This window comes from Halichoeres trimaculatus, unplaced genomic scaffold, assembly GCF_033239565.1.
Source record: "Halichoeres trimaculatus isolate MK-OKI-2021-1 unplaced genomic scaffold, fHalTri1.1 fHalTri1_scaffold_7, whole genome shotgun sequence".
Lineage (NCBI taxonomy): Eukaryota > Metazoa > Chordata > Actinopteri > Labriformes > Labridae > Halichoeres > Halichoeres trimaculatus.
The window spans coordinates 35,637,024-35,654,250 of record NW_027437185.1 but is presented as its reverse complement, the minus strand read 5'-3'; the positions used below and the strand labels follow the sequence as shown (position 1 = coordinate 35,654,250).

At 44.2% G+C, this 17,227-nt stretch overlaps 1 protein-coding gene across 1 annotated transcript in view; it reads left to right on the top strand.

The window, feature by feature from the left end:
• Positions 1-609: 609 nt before the first annotated feature.
• LOC141793050 (phospholipid-transporting ATPase ABCA1-like) overlaps positions 610-17,227 on the top strand; it is a 32,647-nt gene continuing 16,029 nt past the window's right edge. The window contains exons 1-11 of the mRNA XM_074673375.1: positions 610-742; positions 2,155-2,268; positions 2,687-2,780; positions 7,425-7,566; positions 7,935-8,053; positions 9,539-9,657; positions 9,768-9,971; positions 12,163-12,252; positions 16,121-16,361; positions 16,707-16,846; positions 16,926-17,042. Of these exons, the coding sequence (XP_074529476.1) occupies positions 2,203-2,268; positions 2,687-2,780; positions 7,425-7,566; positions 7,935-8,053; positions 9,539-9,657; positions 9,768-9,971; positions 12,163-12,252; positions 16,121-16,361; positions 16,707-16,846; positions 16,926-17,042 (1,332 nt within the window). The 5' untranslated portion in view covers positions 610-742; positions 2,155-2,202. The remainder of the gene's footprint in view (positions 743-2,154; positions 2,269-2,686; positions 2,781-7,424; positions 7,567-7,934; positions 8,054-9,538; positions 9,658-9,767; positions 9,972-12,162; positions 12,253-16,120; positions 16,362-16,706; positions 16,847-16,925; positions 17,043-17,227) is intronic.

Below are 17,227 nucleotides of genomic sequence, written 5' to 3'. Positions count from 1 at the left end.
TTTTCAGTTATATCCACTGTGATATTTAAAACACAGCTACAGTTATCCTGATTATAAATTCCTCGTTTTATGTTCATTTATCATGCTAGGTATGATATTCATCATCATTTATTTGAAATAATTATCGTAATAAGTATAAAAAATTATGTAATGGTTAAAATAGTTGTTTAAGATCAGCCTAAGTTGTTAAAATAAGAATGCTTAAAGTGTATGAAAAGCCACTCAAAACCCACTTTTAAAGAAAGCTTAAAAGTGACCTCCTCCCCATCCAAGTCATATCTTTCATTTCTAACAGTTAAACAAAAAACTGTCTTTCCCCTTTTTTTTTTTTTGCAAAAGAGTTTAAGTCCTATCAATTATGATATCTTTTACAAATCAAACGATCAAAATAATTCACTTTTTTTTATTTTTGAAGAAGTGGTTAAAACGAATGAAACTGTCAAAAAAGGTCACTTTGAATACTAAAGACATTTTATACTTTAATTTTTAACTTTACAGCAGATTAATTGTTATGATTAATAGCTGATCTAAACTTTTTAGTTTTGAATTTATCCAGCTCCAACTCATGCAGGACTATTGGTTTTATTTTGAAGTGCCTGAGCGGATATGGTGCGTGTTGTAGCTGAGTGTTGACAACAGTGAGGGTAGACCCGCAGCTGGAGCTCAGTCCGGGACAGATGCTGTGAGTGAATCCGGAGGAGGAGACCAGCGACAGGCCGACTGAGAGTCCGGACACCGGTCGGTGAGTGAGAATCCTCTTTCCTCAAACTTTGTTAACTTTGTGATGTTCCCGCCCCCGGTCAGAGAGCCGCTGCCCCAGGTGTTCAAATCAGACCCCAGGTGAGTCTGAGCGGAAACCGTAGCTCAGCTCTTCACGCTTAAACTGCGAAATGTAACACTTTGGTTCTTCTTCTGTGGTTTAAACTGAGTTAAACTGGCAGCTTTAGACTGTCTAAGCCTCGGAGAAGATCCTTCAGAGAGGACTGAAGAGCTTCAGATGAAGTGATGAAAGGAAAGTTCTGGACTCGGTTTGCAGACAGAAACGGGTCCGCTTCGATGAGAGGCAGTGTTTGGAAGTGTTTGTGTCTAAGGATCAAAGTTTGTGACCAAAAACAGAAGTTAGAGTAAAGTTTCAAAGTTTAGGGGTCTGTAGTTCGTGTGTTTGCCGCATGGGGCGCTGTTACATGTTCAAAAATTTGAATCTTTGTTTCCACCCAAAGATTTAGTCTTACACGCGATTCTTTCACAAACTGAGCAAAAAGTTGAGAGGTTTGAAAAATCTGAGAGAGATGAGTGAGAGTCTTGAACACCTAAGTGAAAAAACAAACCCTGTTTGAGGTGATCAGTCCTTTCAACATGTCACAGGGTCCCAGACCTGGACTGGAGTTCAAAACCAGCTCCTGATAGTTCTTTCATCAGAGCTGGACTTAATCTGAAGTGACCACGTGACTGATCAGTCCTAACCTTTGACCTCAGCAGACACACACACACACACACATCCACAAAAATGAGTTTAAGTCAGACAATTGATTCTCATCAAACGGCTGATCTCATCATCATCAGTTCAAGGACAGTGTGTGTGTTTGAGTGTGTGTGTGTTTGAGAGTGTGTGTGTGTGTGTGTGTTTGAGTCCCTCCCCCTCAGTCATTATTCAGTGTTTCCTGTGAGTGATGATGAGCTGAGCACTCGTCTGTAAGTGACGAGGTGGAGGGGCGCTTGGCACCGAGACCCCCCCCTCCTCACACACACTCACACACACATCGGTCGTCTTCCCATCAGCCTCGTTGCTGTGATCAGCTCGCTTACATCAGTCTGATAACCTGGATGATGTCACAGCAGCATGTCACTCGCATTAAATCTGTGCATCTCCCTGATAATATATTTCTCTCTCTCACACACACACACAAATGCACTATGTCATGACACACTGTGCACACGCAGCAGATCTGTGTGTAGATAAATGTGTGTAGATAAATGTGTGTAGATAAATGTGTGTAGATAAATGTGTGCGGGCTCAGCAGCTTCAGTATCTGCCCGCCCCTCCTCTCTGTGAGGAGAATATCTGCTGTGACCTTTGACCCTGGCACCTTTGAGCTGTGTGCTGGCTGACTGTATGTGTGTGTTTCTGTGTGTGTGTGTGTGTGTTTTCCACAGAGTGAGCGGTGAGCATCATTCAGACGTGGAGCTGAGCAGACATCAGACATGTCTGTGAGCACACAGCTGGGCCTGCTGCTGTGGAAGAACCTGACGTACCGCCGACGACAGACCGTAAGACACGCTCTTCATTCATTTCTCTGATTGGAGGATCACTCCTCTTTGTTTCATTTCACCTGGTTTAATCTGCTCTGATTGGACGGTCTGAGGAGAGAAACACTAACAAGACACATTTAGTCTGAAATCCGAGAATCATCAGAGCATGTTCAGCTGAGCGTGAGTGTGTGAGAGTGTGTGTGTGAGAGTGTGTGTATGGATCGATCACTCATCATTTATTATGAATGACTTCTAAGAATAAAGATAAGAAGCTGCTTCCTGTTTCAAACACACACACACACACACACACACACACACACACACACACACACACACACACACACACACACACACACACACACACACACATTTACTCTGGGTGTGTAGCTGTTGTGTGTGTGTACTCTACATTAATGCATGTGTGTGTGTCCCTCAGCTTCAGCTGCTGCTAGAGATCGTGTGGCCTCTCTTCATCTTCTTCATCCTCATCGCCGTCAGACTGAACTATCCTCCATATGAGCAGCATGAGTGTAAGTCCCCTACACACACACACACACACACACACACACACACACTGACAGCTTAAGATGATGATGTGCAGCAGTCTAACTGCTCCCCCAGAGAAAGATTAGTTCCACTTGAACAGATTTTACTCCTCCAGTCCATGAGGGGGCGCTGAGTCATGATTTCACCCACAGACAAACACATTAAGCTGGAGTTCAACAAAACATTACAAACACCTGTAGCACCGTCTCCTGTCCGGCTCAGGTGTGTAAGGTTGTCTCACCTGTGCGCGTCTGCTCATAGAAAGTGTATTCAGGGAAAAGAGGAAACAGGAGAAGAAGACTCAGGTGTACTATCTACAGGTGTGTCCAGTTCAGAGGAGTTTACTCCAGGTATTGTGGGTTGGGTCAGCCAGCTGCTGGCTTAGATTGTAAACCCAGGTGATCAGAGGTAAACCTGAGCAGCTTGCAGGTGTGTGATGTCATTAATCAGTCAGTCTCCTGATTGGTCGCTGATGAAGACGTGCAGTGTTGATCTGTCTGATTGGTCGATTGTGAATCGTTGATGGATGTATTGAATCAACATTAATTTTCTCTAGTCTTCAGGTGTTTATGACTCTTTATCTCCACCTGAGAGGCTGTAATCTCACCTGCTCAAGGCCACTGAGCTGCATTCACTATCGATAACGTTCTGATGAGATACAGAGAGACACGCTCAAAACTTTCAGCTTTACTCTGCTGTACTCAGATAAATACTTCAATGCAGAAATGATACAGTAATTACACATTAATTATACACATGGTAACGCCACAGTAATACTATAGAAGATATACTACGCTTATTAAACAGAATTTCTCCAGTAGTTCTTTAGTTAGGGTTAACCCTTGTTGGATACAAAATCCTTGATTAACAAACTTGCACAGATCACTTTTTGTGATAATAATAAAAATAAAATAATAATAAAAAATAATATTAAAAAAATTATTATTATAATTGTGATGAAAATAATAATAATAAAATAATAATAATAATAATAATAATAATAATAATAATGATAATGATAATAATAATAATAATAATAATTATAATTATAATTATAATTATTATTATTATTATTATTATTATTGTGATGGAAATTACAAGAATAAACATGATTTATTTCTTCTAAATAGTTCCTAAATAGTTTCATCAGAGCAGTTTAAATGCTTTATGGGGACTATTGCTTTTTTTAAACTCAGAGAAAGAGGACTGTGGCCTGGTGTTCCTCCATCACTGTTCTCAGTCTGTGAACACAGCTCAGAGTATTTTTATCTTTTTATTTACGTCACGTTTGTCCGCTGTTGTTCAACTACACCTGTAGGACCAAATCCTGATGTGCAACCACACTCTGGGACACTGGTATTACAAGAAGCTAACCTGGAAAGCTTTCATCAGCAGGCTAATTAATCAAACTCAGAGCTGATGACGGACACTGTTTCATCGATAACTTTCACTTCCTCTGTGTGTGTGTGTGTGTGTGTGTGTGTGTGTGTGTGTGTGTGTGTGTGTGTGTGTGTGTGTGTATAGTGAGTCAGTCTCATGTGAGCGCTGCCTGTCTTAGCATGTCTCTGTGATCTTTGTGTGAGCCGCAGGTCTGAACAGGTCTCTGTCAGATTCTGACTCCAGGGGCTAAAGAAAACTGAAACATGTTCTCTGACATCATGCTGTTCCTGCACTGTTCTACCTGACGCTGTTCACACGGTTCTACCTGACACTGTTCACACGGTTCTAACTGACCCTGTTTCAAATGTTCTATCTGACCCTATTCAAACTATTCTACCTGACACTGTTCACACTGTTCTACCTGACCCTGTTCACACTGTTCTACCTAACCCCGTTCACACTGTTCTACCTGACCCTGTTCACACTTTTCTACCTGACCCTGTTCACACTGTTCTTTTTGACCCTGTTCAAACTGTTCTACCTGACCCTGTTTTCACTGTTCTACCAGACCCTGTTCAAACTGTTCTACCTGACCCTGTTCAAACTGTTCTACCTGACCATGTTCAAACTGTTATACCTAACCCTGTTAAGCTGTTCTACCTGAACCTGTTTTCACTATTCTACCAGACCCTGTTCACACTGTTCTACCTGAGCCTGTTCAAACTGTTCTACCTGACCCTGTTTTCACTGTTCTACCTGACCCTGTTCAAACTGTGCTGCTTGACGCTGTTCACACTGTTCTACCTGACCCTTTTCAAACTGTTCTACCAGTCCCTGTTCACACTGTTCTACCTAACCCCGTTCACACTGTTCTACCTGACCCTGTTTTCACTGTTCTACCAGACCCTGTTCAAACTGTGCTGCTTGACGTTGTTCACACTGTTCTACCTGACCCTGTTTTCACTGTTCTACCAGACCCTGTTCACACTGTTCTACCTGACCCTGTTCACACTTTTCTACCTGACCCTGTTCACACTGTTCTTTTTGACCCTGTTCAAACTGTGCTACCTGAGTCTGTTCCAACTGTTCTACCTGACCCTGTTCACACTGTTCTACCTGACCCTGTTCACACTGTTCTTTTTGACCCTGTTCAAACTGTGCTACCTGAGCCTGTTCACACTGTTCTACCTGACCCTGTTCACACTGTTCTACCTGACCCTGTTCACACTGTTCTACCTGACCCTGTTCACACTGTTCTACCTCACCCTGTTCACACTGTTTTACCTGACCCTGTTCACACTGTTCTACCTGACCCTGTTCACACTGTTTTACCTGTTTTTGTTTAAACTGTGCTACCTGAGCCTGTTCACACTGTTCTACCTGACCCTGTTCAAACTGTTCTACCTGACCCCGTTCACACTTTTCTACCTGACCCTGTTCACACTGTTCTTTTTGACCCTGTTCAAACTGTTCTACCTGACCCTGTTCACACTGTTCTACCTGACCCTGTTCACACTGTTTTACCTGTTTTTGTTCAAACTGTGCTACCTGAGCCTGTTCACACTGTTCTACCTGACCCTGTTCAAACTGTTTTACCTGACCCTGTTCACACTGTTCTACCTGACCCTGTTCATACTGTTTTACCTGTTTTTGTTCAAACTGTGCTTCCTTACCCTTCTCTTGCTGTTCCACCTGACCCTGTTATTGCTGGCTTACCTGACCCTGTTCAAACTGTTCTCCCTGACCCAGTTCAAACTGTGCTACCTGAGCCTGTTCACACTCTTTTACCTGGATCTGTTTACACCATCTACCTGACCCTGTCAATGTTAAAAAAAATTGTATTGTAGTTTGGGGATTTTTTGTTTAACAATTTTAATTTGAGATGTTTTTTGTTAAAAATGTTTTTGTTACTTTCCAAATTTAGATCTTGATTTTTGTCTTTTTTAATAGCTGGGTTAAAAAAAAGTTGAGGGGTCAGATTCCCAGAATACATCTTACAAACTGACCCACATGTGATGTTAATTTTTGGGGAAACTATATCTCCAGATATAGTTTGTAGGCATTATCATCTTCCATTAATCATTTTACATGGTCTGATGTTCAAAAAGTGAGAACTGGGTCAAGTAGAACTGTGGTAGTGGACATTTGGTCTGGTGTTTAAATGTTAAAGTAAAAATCAAAAAAACTGGGAATACCGAAGAATCACAATTTGAATCCAGTTGGCACCCCAAAAATTATAAAAGAACTGAATCGGGAGAAAAGAACATCATCCCAGCCCTGGTTCCTCCTGACCCCTTTTCAGACTGTTCTACCTGAACCGTCCAGCTCTGTTCTCCTTTACCCTGTTCTCTCTGGTCTACCTAACCCTGTTACTGCAGGTGACTGTGAATAATGATAACTCAAGTGATCATGACAAAACAGTTCAGGTCATCTGAGATTAGAGCGTGAGCATGTGTGTGTGTGTGTGTGTGTGTGTGTGTGTGGTTATCTTATCATGTTTGGATTGCAGAGGTTTGTTGGCAGTCTTAAAGGTTCCCTGATAGCAGCGTCTTCACTCTCTGAGGTTAAAAGTCACTGTGCTGTTCTCTCCCCCTTTCTCTCTTTCAAATCACTTCAATTCAAAAAACCTTTATTGGTATCAAAAATGTACATTAACATTTCAAAAGCAAGCGTGACTTCTTTCTGTCTCTCACTCTTTCTCTTGTTCTTTCTTTTCCCCTTTCCTCTGTCTCTCTGTCTCTCTTTGGTGATACACGGTGATATCAGGTCATTTACCTCAACAATTTCTCCTCAGCAGCAGATAAAGAGACAACACCTGAACATCTCATCAGATCCAGGCTGATACTGTAAACCACGTGCTCACACACACACACACTCACACACACACACACACTCACACATTCTTCTTCAGTCTCAGGTTGGATTGAAACGATGTGGTTGTTTCAAACTGTAAAGTGAAGCAGAAACAGTCTGAAACACTGAAAAGTAAAAGTGAGATCAGATCAGATCAGATTAGCAGGTGTGTGTTAGTGCACGCCAGACACAAACAGGTGTGACGGAGAACAGCCTGAAAAGATCTCATCTTCATTCAAAGAGAAATGGATCAAAGACTGAACCCTGCAGTTCACTGAGTGTCCACCGGGTGTGAGCCAGGGGTCTAAGAACGCTAGAATAACTCTATCTCCCATGAGTCTTTGCTGCAATGTTTGATGGGAGTTTCACTTCCTATTGTTTTTTTTTTTTTTCAGGTCATTTCCCAAACAAGGCCATGCCATCAGCAGGCACGTTACCATGGATACAGGGCATCCTTTGCAATGCCAACAACCCATGTTTCAGGAACCCGACGCCGGGCGAGTCTCCAGGGATCGTCGGAAATTTTAATGATTCCATGTAAGAAATTTAAAGGGCTTTTATTCTGAAATGTTAGGTGGAAGTCTTGAGACAATTTGTTTGACGTATGGCTAAAGGTGTTAGTCCTACTGGGGGTTAAAGTGACTCGGATCCTCAGAGTCTGAATCTGTGCAGCATTTTGTAAACATTTGGATTTTTGTGTTTTATTTTCTGCAAACTTTGCTCTAACATCTTTTTGTCTCTTTATCTCCCTGTCTTTTTGATCTTGTATCTCTGCCTCTTTGTCTTTCTGTCTTGTTCACTTTCTTTCCATCTCTTTGTTTCTTTGTTTCTTTGTCTCTGCATCTTTTGGTCTTCCTGTCTCTTTGTCTTTTTCTCCTGCTTTCTTTCTCTCCATCCGTCCTCAGTATCTCCCGTCTGTTCTCGGACGCTAAGAAGATCCTCCTGTACAGTCAGAACGACAGAAACCTGGACGGGTTCAAAGAGCTGGCTCAGGCCCTCCAGGCGCTGCAGAGCAGCCAATCAGGTAAGAGACAGGTCACATGACCCAGCTGTGACAGTGTTTCAGAGGGCGCTCAGTGGCTGTTTGTTTTGTTTCTGATGATCAGACTTTGTGCTGCTAAATGTTCAGGACGCAATCGGCCGAGTTCAGCCTTCAGTCCGGTTTCTGGAGGTTTCAGAGCCGGGCCGTTTTTAGTCGTCCCTCCCTCCCTCTGCCTCTTTCTGTTGGTGGATTTTCAGCTTCATTGAACATGGAGTATTTTTCTTCTTTGTGTCTTAATTTGCTCTTTCATCTCTCTGCGGGGGGCGTTCCTTTTCTCTACCTGCTCCGACCTGCCGGCTGCCCTCCTCCCTCTGACCCAGCCTCGGCTTTTATTCTCTGTAATCACCTCACATCACAGGAAAATGGCGAGCGGGGGCGGGGGGCGAGCTGCGGCAGGTCTACCTGTTAGAGCTCTCTCAGGTGAGCTCGCCTGGTTCAGGGCACACAGGAGTTGGCAAACTGGATCATGGATCCTTAGAGATCTGGGTCAGTGGAGACTAGGATCCTCAGAGAGCTGGACAGGTGATGGACAGAAAGTCTGACAGAAAGTTGTCAGAAAGTAGATTACTCTCCCTCTCTGTCTCCGCTGTCTCCCCTCCTCCTTCCTGCCTCCTCCCCCCTTGCTGGGAGTCGTCGAGTTCGTCTCAGCTGAACAAACTGTTTTAATCCAGAGACATGCAGAGATCTGGCACCAGATCTGGACCTGGACTTGGACCTGAGCTGGGTCACTCCAGGGGAAGCTTTAGACTCAGACTCAGTCAGATCTGAGCAGAGAGAGAAAAGTAAAGATTATCGGATCATTTCTCTGCGGTGGTACCCGTCGTCTTGGTTCAGGTTAGGTTCTGGTCTGTTCTGGGCCAGTAACAGGCTTTAGACCGGTCCTCTTGCCCTCTGTGTTTGAAGCCTTGTGGTTATTTTCTCTCTGAGGGTCCTGATTGGACCTGACGTGTCTCTCTGTCGGAGTCTGACTCCTCATTTGACCAATCACGTCACTGCGAGCTGCTGATGTCAGACAGCTCAGCAGGTGGTCTGACCTGCAGCGTGTCCCATTCAACCTCCTCAGGTCTGTTTGTCCCTCAGAGGCCCCCGTACCTCAGCCTATGACCCCCCCCCCCCTTCAAATCCCTTGAACTCCAAACCCTGGTAATGTCAGTGTGAGTGTGCAGTGTGTGTGTCAGTGTGTGTGCAGGGTCTGTGTGTGTGTGTTTGTGTGTTTCCTGGTGGACCTAAACAGGAGTGTGTTCCTGCGTGTGTGTAAACAGCTCGTCCTGTTCAGACCTGCAGCCTGGCGCTCTGACTCAGACGGGTCTCTGTCCTGTCACAACTGCAGGTCTTAACCTGTAGGGGGGGCTGGGGGGGGGGGCGGCCCAGGTATGTTTCCTCTATGCCCACCTGAGACCCAAAGACCAGTGAGGACACGCATAGACCCCAGGAGGCTCACGCTAACGGTCTGTTTTGTCTCCTCAGGATTTAAGTTGAAGCACTTCCTGCGGGATGACGAGACTCTGACACCATTCCTGAGAAACGCCTCGCTGTCTGAGGACAACGTCCAACAAATCACTGACGCAGACGTCAACCTGGAGAGGGTGAGGGCACGCTCTGCACACGCTCAGTGTGTGGACACGCTCTGCCAACATACAGGTATCAAACCTGTGCTTAAATACCTCCTGACCTTTAACCCTTCCCTCTGTCCCAGGTTCTCCTAAAAGGTTTTGGGGTCCACCTGAGGGACTTGTGTCCCAGGAAGGGAGGTAGACGGAGCCTGGAGGAGTTTGTTACAATCTCAGACCCTCAGGTGACGGCACTGGTGCAGGAAGTCCTCTGCCAGGCCCCGCCCACCTGGTTGAACCATGCTGAGGAGCTCTTCATGAGCAACCTGGACTTTCTCAAACCCATCCAGGTAAATCCACCACACCTGCAAACAGCCTCAGGTCACATGACTGGCTCTGAAACTATTTATCAGAATAGTTTAAACATGATCCACATCTGAGTCTCTGTTCAGTTATTGTGGCACTGTCTCTTTAAGGAGACAGAACCAGAAACCCTGTATCTAATTGGTCAAACCTCTACAAAGCCTAGGAAGATAACACTTAGTCAGACTCAGTGAAAGTTAATGTAACTACAGTCAGACTCAGTGTGTTAGTGAACAATTACAGTAGGACTCAGTGTGACAATGTGTAACTACAGTCAGAGTCTGTGTGTCAGGCAATATCACAGTCAAACAGTGTATAAGTGTGTAACTACAGTCAGACTTGGTGGGTTAATGTGTATGTACAGTCAGACTCACAGTGTTAATGTGTAACTACAGTCAGACTCAGTATGTCAGGCATTATCAACAGTCAGACTCAGTGTGTTAGTGTGTAACTTCTGTCAGACTTAGTGTGTTAGTGTGTTACTACAGTCAGACTTGGTATGTCAGGCATTATCAACAGTCAGACTCTGTTAGTAACTACAGTCAGATTCAGTGTGTCAGGCATTATCAACAGTCAGACTCAGTGTGTGAGTTTGTAACTTCTGTCAGATTCAGTGTATTAATTTGTAACTACAGTCAGACTCAGTACATTTGTGTGTAACTACAGTAAAACTCAGTTTGTTAGTGCGTTACTTCAGTCGGACTCTGTGTTAGTGTGTTACTACAGTCAGACTCAGTATGTCTGGCATTATCAACAGTCAGACTCTGTTGATGTGTAACTACAGTCAGACTCAGTGTGTCAGGCAATTTCAACAGTCAGACTCAGTGTTAATGTGTAACTACAGCCAGACTCATTGTGTAGGTGAATACAGTAAATCTTTGTGTGTAAGTGTGTTAGTACAGTCACACTCAGTGTGTAAAGAGTAACTACAGTTTGATTTAGTGTTAAAGTGTACAACTGACAGTCAGACTCAGTATATTACTGTACAACAGTCAGACTTAGTGTGTTAGTGTTTAACTACAGTCAGACTGTTTTTTAGGAAATATCTACAGTCAGACTCAGTTTGTTAGTTTATAACTACAGTCTCAGTGTGTTGGTGTGCAATGATAGTCAGACTCATTGTGTTAAAGTCTAACTACAGTCAGACACGTGAAATTGTGTCACTACAGTCAGACTGTGTGAGCAAATATCTACAGTTGGGTTTGGTGTTTTAGGAACAACTACAATCAGACTCAGTGTCTAAGTGAATAACAGTCAGACTTCCTGTGTAAGGAAATATCTGCATCTAGACTCAGTGTGTTAGAGTGACTACAGTCAGACTTGAAGGGACAGTGTAAACAAAAGTTCGATTCAGTGTTTTAGTCTATTACTACAGTCAGATTCGGTGTGTTATTGTGTTGCTAAAGTCAGACATATTGTGATGATTTATACCTACATTCAGTTAGTGTGTAAAATACAGTTAGCACCAGTTTGTAAGTGTCCAACTACAGTCAGACTCATCATCTTAGTGTAAATCTATCGTCAGAATTGGTGTGTAAGTTGTTGTCCTCAGTCACATTAAGAGGTTTAGTGTTAAACTTCAGTCAGACTCATCGTGTGAGTGTGTAGCTACAGTAAGCGTGAGTGTAGCTGGAGGCACTGAATTTGTTCCCTTCCCTGCTACCTCTCTGTGTTCAGGTAACACCCATTGAAGGTGTTCAGGGTGTGTATGCAGAGGGTTTGACCACGTTTTTTCTGTGATCCATTGTGGTGTGTGTATATATGTGTGTGTGTGTGTGAGAGAGAGAGAGAGTGAGTGTGGGAGGAGGCGTGTTTCAGCCTGTCTCTTACAGTCTCAGTTTTCGTAGCCCGGAGACGTGTTTGGAGGTTTGAAAGCGAGCTGCGTGTCAGTGAGGCCACGATCCTTTGTGTTCAGAAAATCTACGATCCGCTGACTGACTGTGAGAACCCCACAGAGCCAGACCAGCACCCTCAGTTGGTCCTGAGACAGAGTCCCCTAAGCAGTGTGGGGATAGTTCAGACAGTTTAAAGGTTGATGTGTTGATCAGAGAGGGAAACAAACAGGACATGAACGTGTCATGAACGTGTCAGTTCAGAGGTTGAAGATGTGACTCCTGACTTCACACCTCTCTGCTGCTTTCATCATGAACTGTGTTTCTGTGTCTCTTTGTCTCTCAGAGGGACGTCAGGTCCGACCCAGAAGCTGTCCAACAGGTCGCCAGGGCTACCAACAACCTCCTGGATAACCTGGGTTCACTGGCTGTGGAGGTAAGAATTACACCTGACGCCTCTATGATGTCATCGAACCAAACCAAAAGATGACAGTAAGAGCTCCATGTTGAATAAACTGCAGTTCACTGAGTGTCCACTAGAGTCTGTCTCCAGCGGTGAGTCAGTCTCCATAGACCCCCATGTTTTAATAAACTGTAGTTTCCTGAGTGTCCACTAGAGTCTATCTCCAGTGGTAAGTCAGTCCCATAGACCCCCATGTTTTAATAAACTGCAGTTCCATGAGTGTCCACTAGAGTCTATCTCCAGCGGCGAGTCAGTCCCCAAAGACCCCCATTTTTTAATAAGCTGCAGTTCCCTGAGTGTCCACTAGAGTTTGTCTCCTGTGATGAGTCAGTCCCCATAGACACCCACGTTTTGATAAACTGCAGTATCCTGAGTGTCCACTAGAGTCTATCTCCAGTGGTAAGTCAGTCCCATAGACCCCCATGTTAAAGAAACTGCAGTTCCCTGAGTGTCCACTAGAGTCTGTCTCCAGCAGTGAGTCACTATCCATAGACCCCCACGTTTTGATAAACTGCGGTATCCTGAGTGTCCACTAGAGTCTGCCTTTATTCATCCAATTTCAGCTATGGTCTTATCAAGACATTCCGGAATTCTTTTCCAAAGCATACCGGAAACATTCCAGAATGACCGGAATGTTCAAAGAATAGAACACAAATGCTTACACACACACATCAATCTGATTGGTTGATGTGAGGTAATGTTTTTCTACAGCAATCAGTGATTCAACAATCAGTGTTGTCACAGATTGAGTCATTTTGGCATGTTTTTTTGAAGAAGCGTCTCATCCTGGGATGGGCTTAGTCAGAACGAGATCAGACTACTTGTAAACAGCTTAGTCAGACCTAGAACGGACTGAGCAAATGTCACCTGGAAAAGGAGGTTGGGATAGGGTCGCTGGTCACTTCCTCTCCAGGTGAGCTGAAACTAGTTTGATACACGCTTATCAACAAAGGGCACAGCGCCACCTATTGAAGCAGAATGAGACATTCTGGGCCAGAAGTGTGACTATATTTCTACATGCCTGCTCAGATAAGACTAGACCCCCCACATGACTTTACGATGGAGCTACGACCTTAGTCGGACCGCTGAGTCTCTGAGTCTTTCTGGGTCTCTGAGGGTCTTTGAGGGTCTCTGAGGGTCTCTGGTGAGGACAGAGGAGCTGCAGCTGAACAAAGACTCTCAGCAGGTTTTGTCTTGAGTCTGATCAAACAACAAACAGAGACGTGGAGTTCAGAGTCACACAGAGCTCTGCAGCTGATCACACACACACACACACACACATACACATACACTAACTAGAAAGATGGTAATAATCCATAAGTCCCCTTATGGACTCTTTCTCCCGTTGAGGACAGTTGAGGTGAATTCAGGGTAAAGTTCATTTCACAGTGACCCACTTTTTGTTTTTCACTCTGAGGTTATGACACACACACACTCACACACACGCACACACAGATCCTGCCTGACTCAGCATCTACATGAACTATACACACTATCACATGCCTCCAATTTAGTGTGTGTGTGTGTTTTCTTCAAGTTTTTAACTCTTTCTGATGTGACCTCTGTCTCACATTTTAAGGAGGGTGTGCATCTGAACACACACACTCACACATTGAAAATAAATCCCCTGATCAAGTTTTCAGTCCTGTGCTCTGAAAGGTGTGTTTTTTTATGAGCATAAATGAAGAAACCTGCAGCAGAGCTTTTCCTCTGAAGCCTGTCATGCTCTCCTTATTTAAAGCCATTAAAGGAGCTTTTATTTTGAAGTTCTGGTTTCAGTTCCTGCGATGACGTCAAAGTGGAGCTCACTTTAAGTCTCTTTCTGTTGTGACATATGGAAACATGCATGATCTAGCTTTTAACACACTCTTAACCGCTGATGTGATGACACAAGAACACCTGTACACACACCTGTGAAACCTGCTGCAGGATCAGGAGGACATAAAGCAGTCTGGGGGTTTTGACACCAGGCTAGACTGGGTCAGGGTTCAGCAGCGGGTCCTCGGCTGCTCTGAAGGAGTTAAAGTCATTAAAAAACAGCAGACGGGTCCTTTACACGAGTCACCTTTCCCTTACATTCACTCGGGGGGCAGTTTCACTTCTCCTGCAGGAGTAACCGTCAGTAACCTCGGGCTCTTCCTCTTCCTCCTGAGGCTGCAGGAAACATGTGACCCCCTCTCCTCTGAGTCCTGCTGGAGTTACTGGAGTTCATCAGAGTCAGTCAGAGCTGACGGAGCAGAGAAACCTTCACATGACTCATCAGAGCCAGCTGTTTGTGTCAACACATCTCTGTGGATGTGACTTCATCAGGACTGTAATTAATGATGACTTCTCTAATTGAAGGGCTTTAATTAATTACGACTTCCTTAACACACTGTAAACTAGGCCTGTCACGATAATCAATAAATCGATTAACCGAACGATAAATAAAAACGTCCTCGGTAAGTTTCCCAGCCTCGATAAACTGACACGTGCATGCATGTTTGTTTTCCTCCTCTCTTTCCACCAAAGAGGCTGAATGAGAAGATGGCTCACTACGTCTATCTTTCCTGACATTGGGGTGCATAGGTTCTATAGCGGATTTAGCAGATTTATAGCGGAGTGAGCATCTATTAAAAATACGATCTTTGGGGTGAAGACGGGGCTGCTCGCGTGTACACACAAAGAGAGCTGAAGCGAGTGTCCTGAGGGGTAAGGAGGAAACGCACGCTAATATGAGTGATGGCACCAAAGATACGGTTCTTAAGCCGCCTGCCACAGTCCCAGTGTGGGAATACTTGTTTTTTATCAGAATGAACAAAGTGTGAGCTCATGAACACCAACGAGCTGATATGTTGCATTTGTTTGAAAATAGTGGCGACGAAGAAGAAGAAGGGGAGGTGCAGCGGAGCCTTGTTCTTTGACAATCCGCTCTTACTGAGGCTTTTGGTCGGCAAAGTAAATAGAAATAAAAGCGCCAAATGGTGGCGCTCAAAGACAGATACATTGCCAAAGAAATGCAGCCCTTCAATACAGTTGAAAGCCAGAAATGTTAAAAATGTTTGACAGACAGTACGGATTGACTGGGAAAAAGGACATGTTACAAACAATTCAGGAACTGTATAAACTCCCTTTTATTTAGGCTATAGTTTTTATTGTTGTTATTTTTTGGAGTTTTGTTTTTTCTTTAGAGACAGGGTCTATGTTTTACTGTTTTTGATTAGTATTAATTATTTTCATTGACATGTATTTTTTTCTAAAAGAGAGTCCATTTCATTTTCATTGTATTTTTTTCTCTTTCTTGTCTGTTAAATTTATTATATTTTTTGTTTTTTTTATTTAAAAGATCCTGACCTTTTAATTACAGTTAAATACTCTTAAGAAATTAAAGTTTCTTGCTTTTGATATGGTGTACTCACTTTATTATCCCATTTATCATAATTACATCAATGAAAAAATGGGAAAAAAATCAAAATAATATTGACGATAATATTGTTTATCGGCAATAATATTTTGGAAAATTATTGTCTAGCAAAATGTGTTATCGTGACAGGCCTACTGTAAACACATTTTAAACAAACAGGAAATGCTAAAATCATGCTTTGAGCCAGGCTGTAAACATATTTATGTCTGCTGTAAAGCTCATTTTTCTGAATAGGTGTGTATGTGGTTTCTTTTGCTCCTGCAGCCAGCCTCTAGTGGACACTTGAGGAACTGCAGCTGTAACCCCTTCTGCTCTGCCTCTACTGGAGCAGTTGGAGGTTGCCGCCTCAGACCAGATCAAATGTGAGTGGTGCCACCTTAAGCTAAGCTCGTCCTCTTTCTCCTCTTTCTCCTCTTTCTCCTCTTTCTCCTCTCCCAGCTGGCAAGTATGAAAAGTTGGATCGACCTGAGGAATGAGATCATCTTCCTGACGCAGAACGCCACGTCGTCCCCCAGCACCATGTACCAGGCGGTCTCCAGGATCGTGTGTGGACACCCAGAGGGTGGCGGTCTGCAGATCAAGTCCCTGAACTGGTACGAAGACAGCAACTACAAGGCTCTGTTTGGAAACCACAACAGCAGCGAGGAGGAACACAGCGTACCCTATGACAACACCACAAGTGAGTCCACGCACTGGGAGCACTGGGAGTCATACTGGGAGGGCAGGGAGTCATACAGGGAGATCAAATGTTGGTTATTACTGGAGCTAACAGGAAGCTAACAGCTAACGGTCATTTTTATGAGCCAGTTTGTAAACAAAGCGTCCGATTGGCTGCTTCATATGCCAATCAACATCTGGTACAAGCTCCTCCCACTTTCTGCTGCACAAACAATGACCAAAAGAACAATAATAACTCTTTTTGTGTGTGTGTGTGTGTGTGTGTGTGTGTGTGTGTGTGTGTGTGTGTGTGTGTGTGTGTGTGTGTGTGTGTGTGTGTGTGTGTGTGTCTGTGTCTGTGTCTCAGCCCCCTTCTGTAACAGTCTAGTCAGGAACATGGACTCTAACCCAATGTCCCGGATGATCTGGACCGCCGTGAAGCCTCTGCTGCTGGGAAAGATCCTCTACACACCCCACACCCCCGCCACGGCACGGGTCATCCACGAGGTCTGACATCACTTCCTATCCCTCTGTCTCTTAACTCTCACCTGCCCGTCTCACCTGTGTGTGTTTGTGGTGTGTTCAGGTGAACCGGACCTTCCAGGAGCTTGGTGTGTTCAGGGACCTGGGCGGGATGTGGGAGGAGATGAGACCCAAAGTCTGGGACTTCATGGAGAACAGCGAGCAGATGGACCTGTTCAGGGTAAACAGGCTCCGCCCACCAGCTCACCTGTTAATTTCACTCTCTCTTTAAAATGTTGTTTTCCATCTTTGATTAGCGTCTCCTGCTCTGAGTTCAACATTTAACCTGTAGACCAGGTGAGACAGAGCAGGTGTCTCCTCCTGTCACAGGCTTTAATGAGCAGTTACTGCCCCCTGGTGGTGATG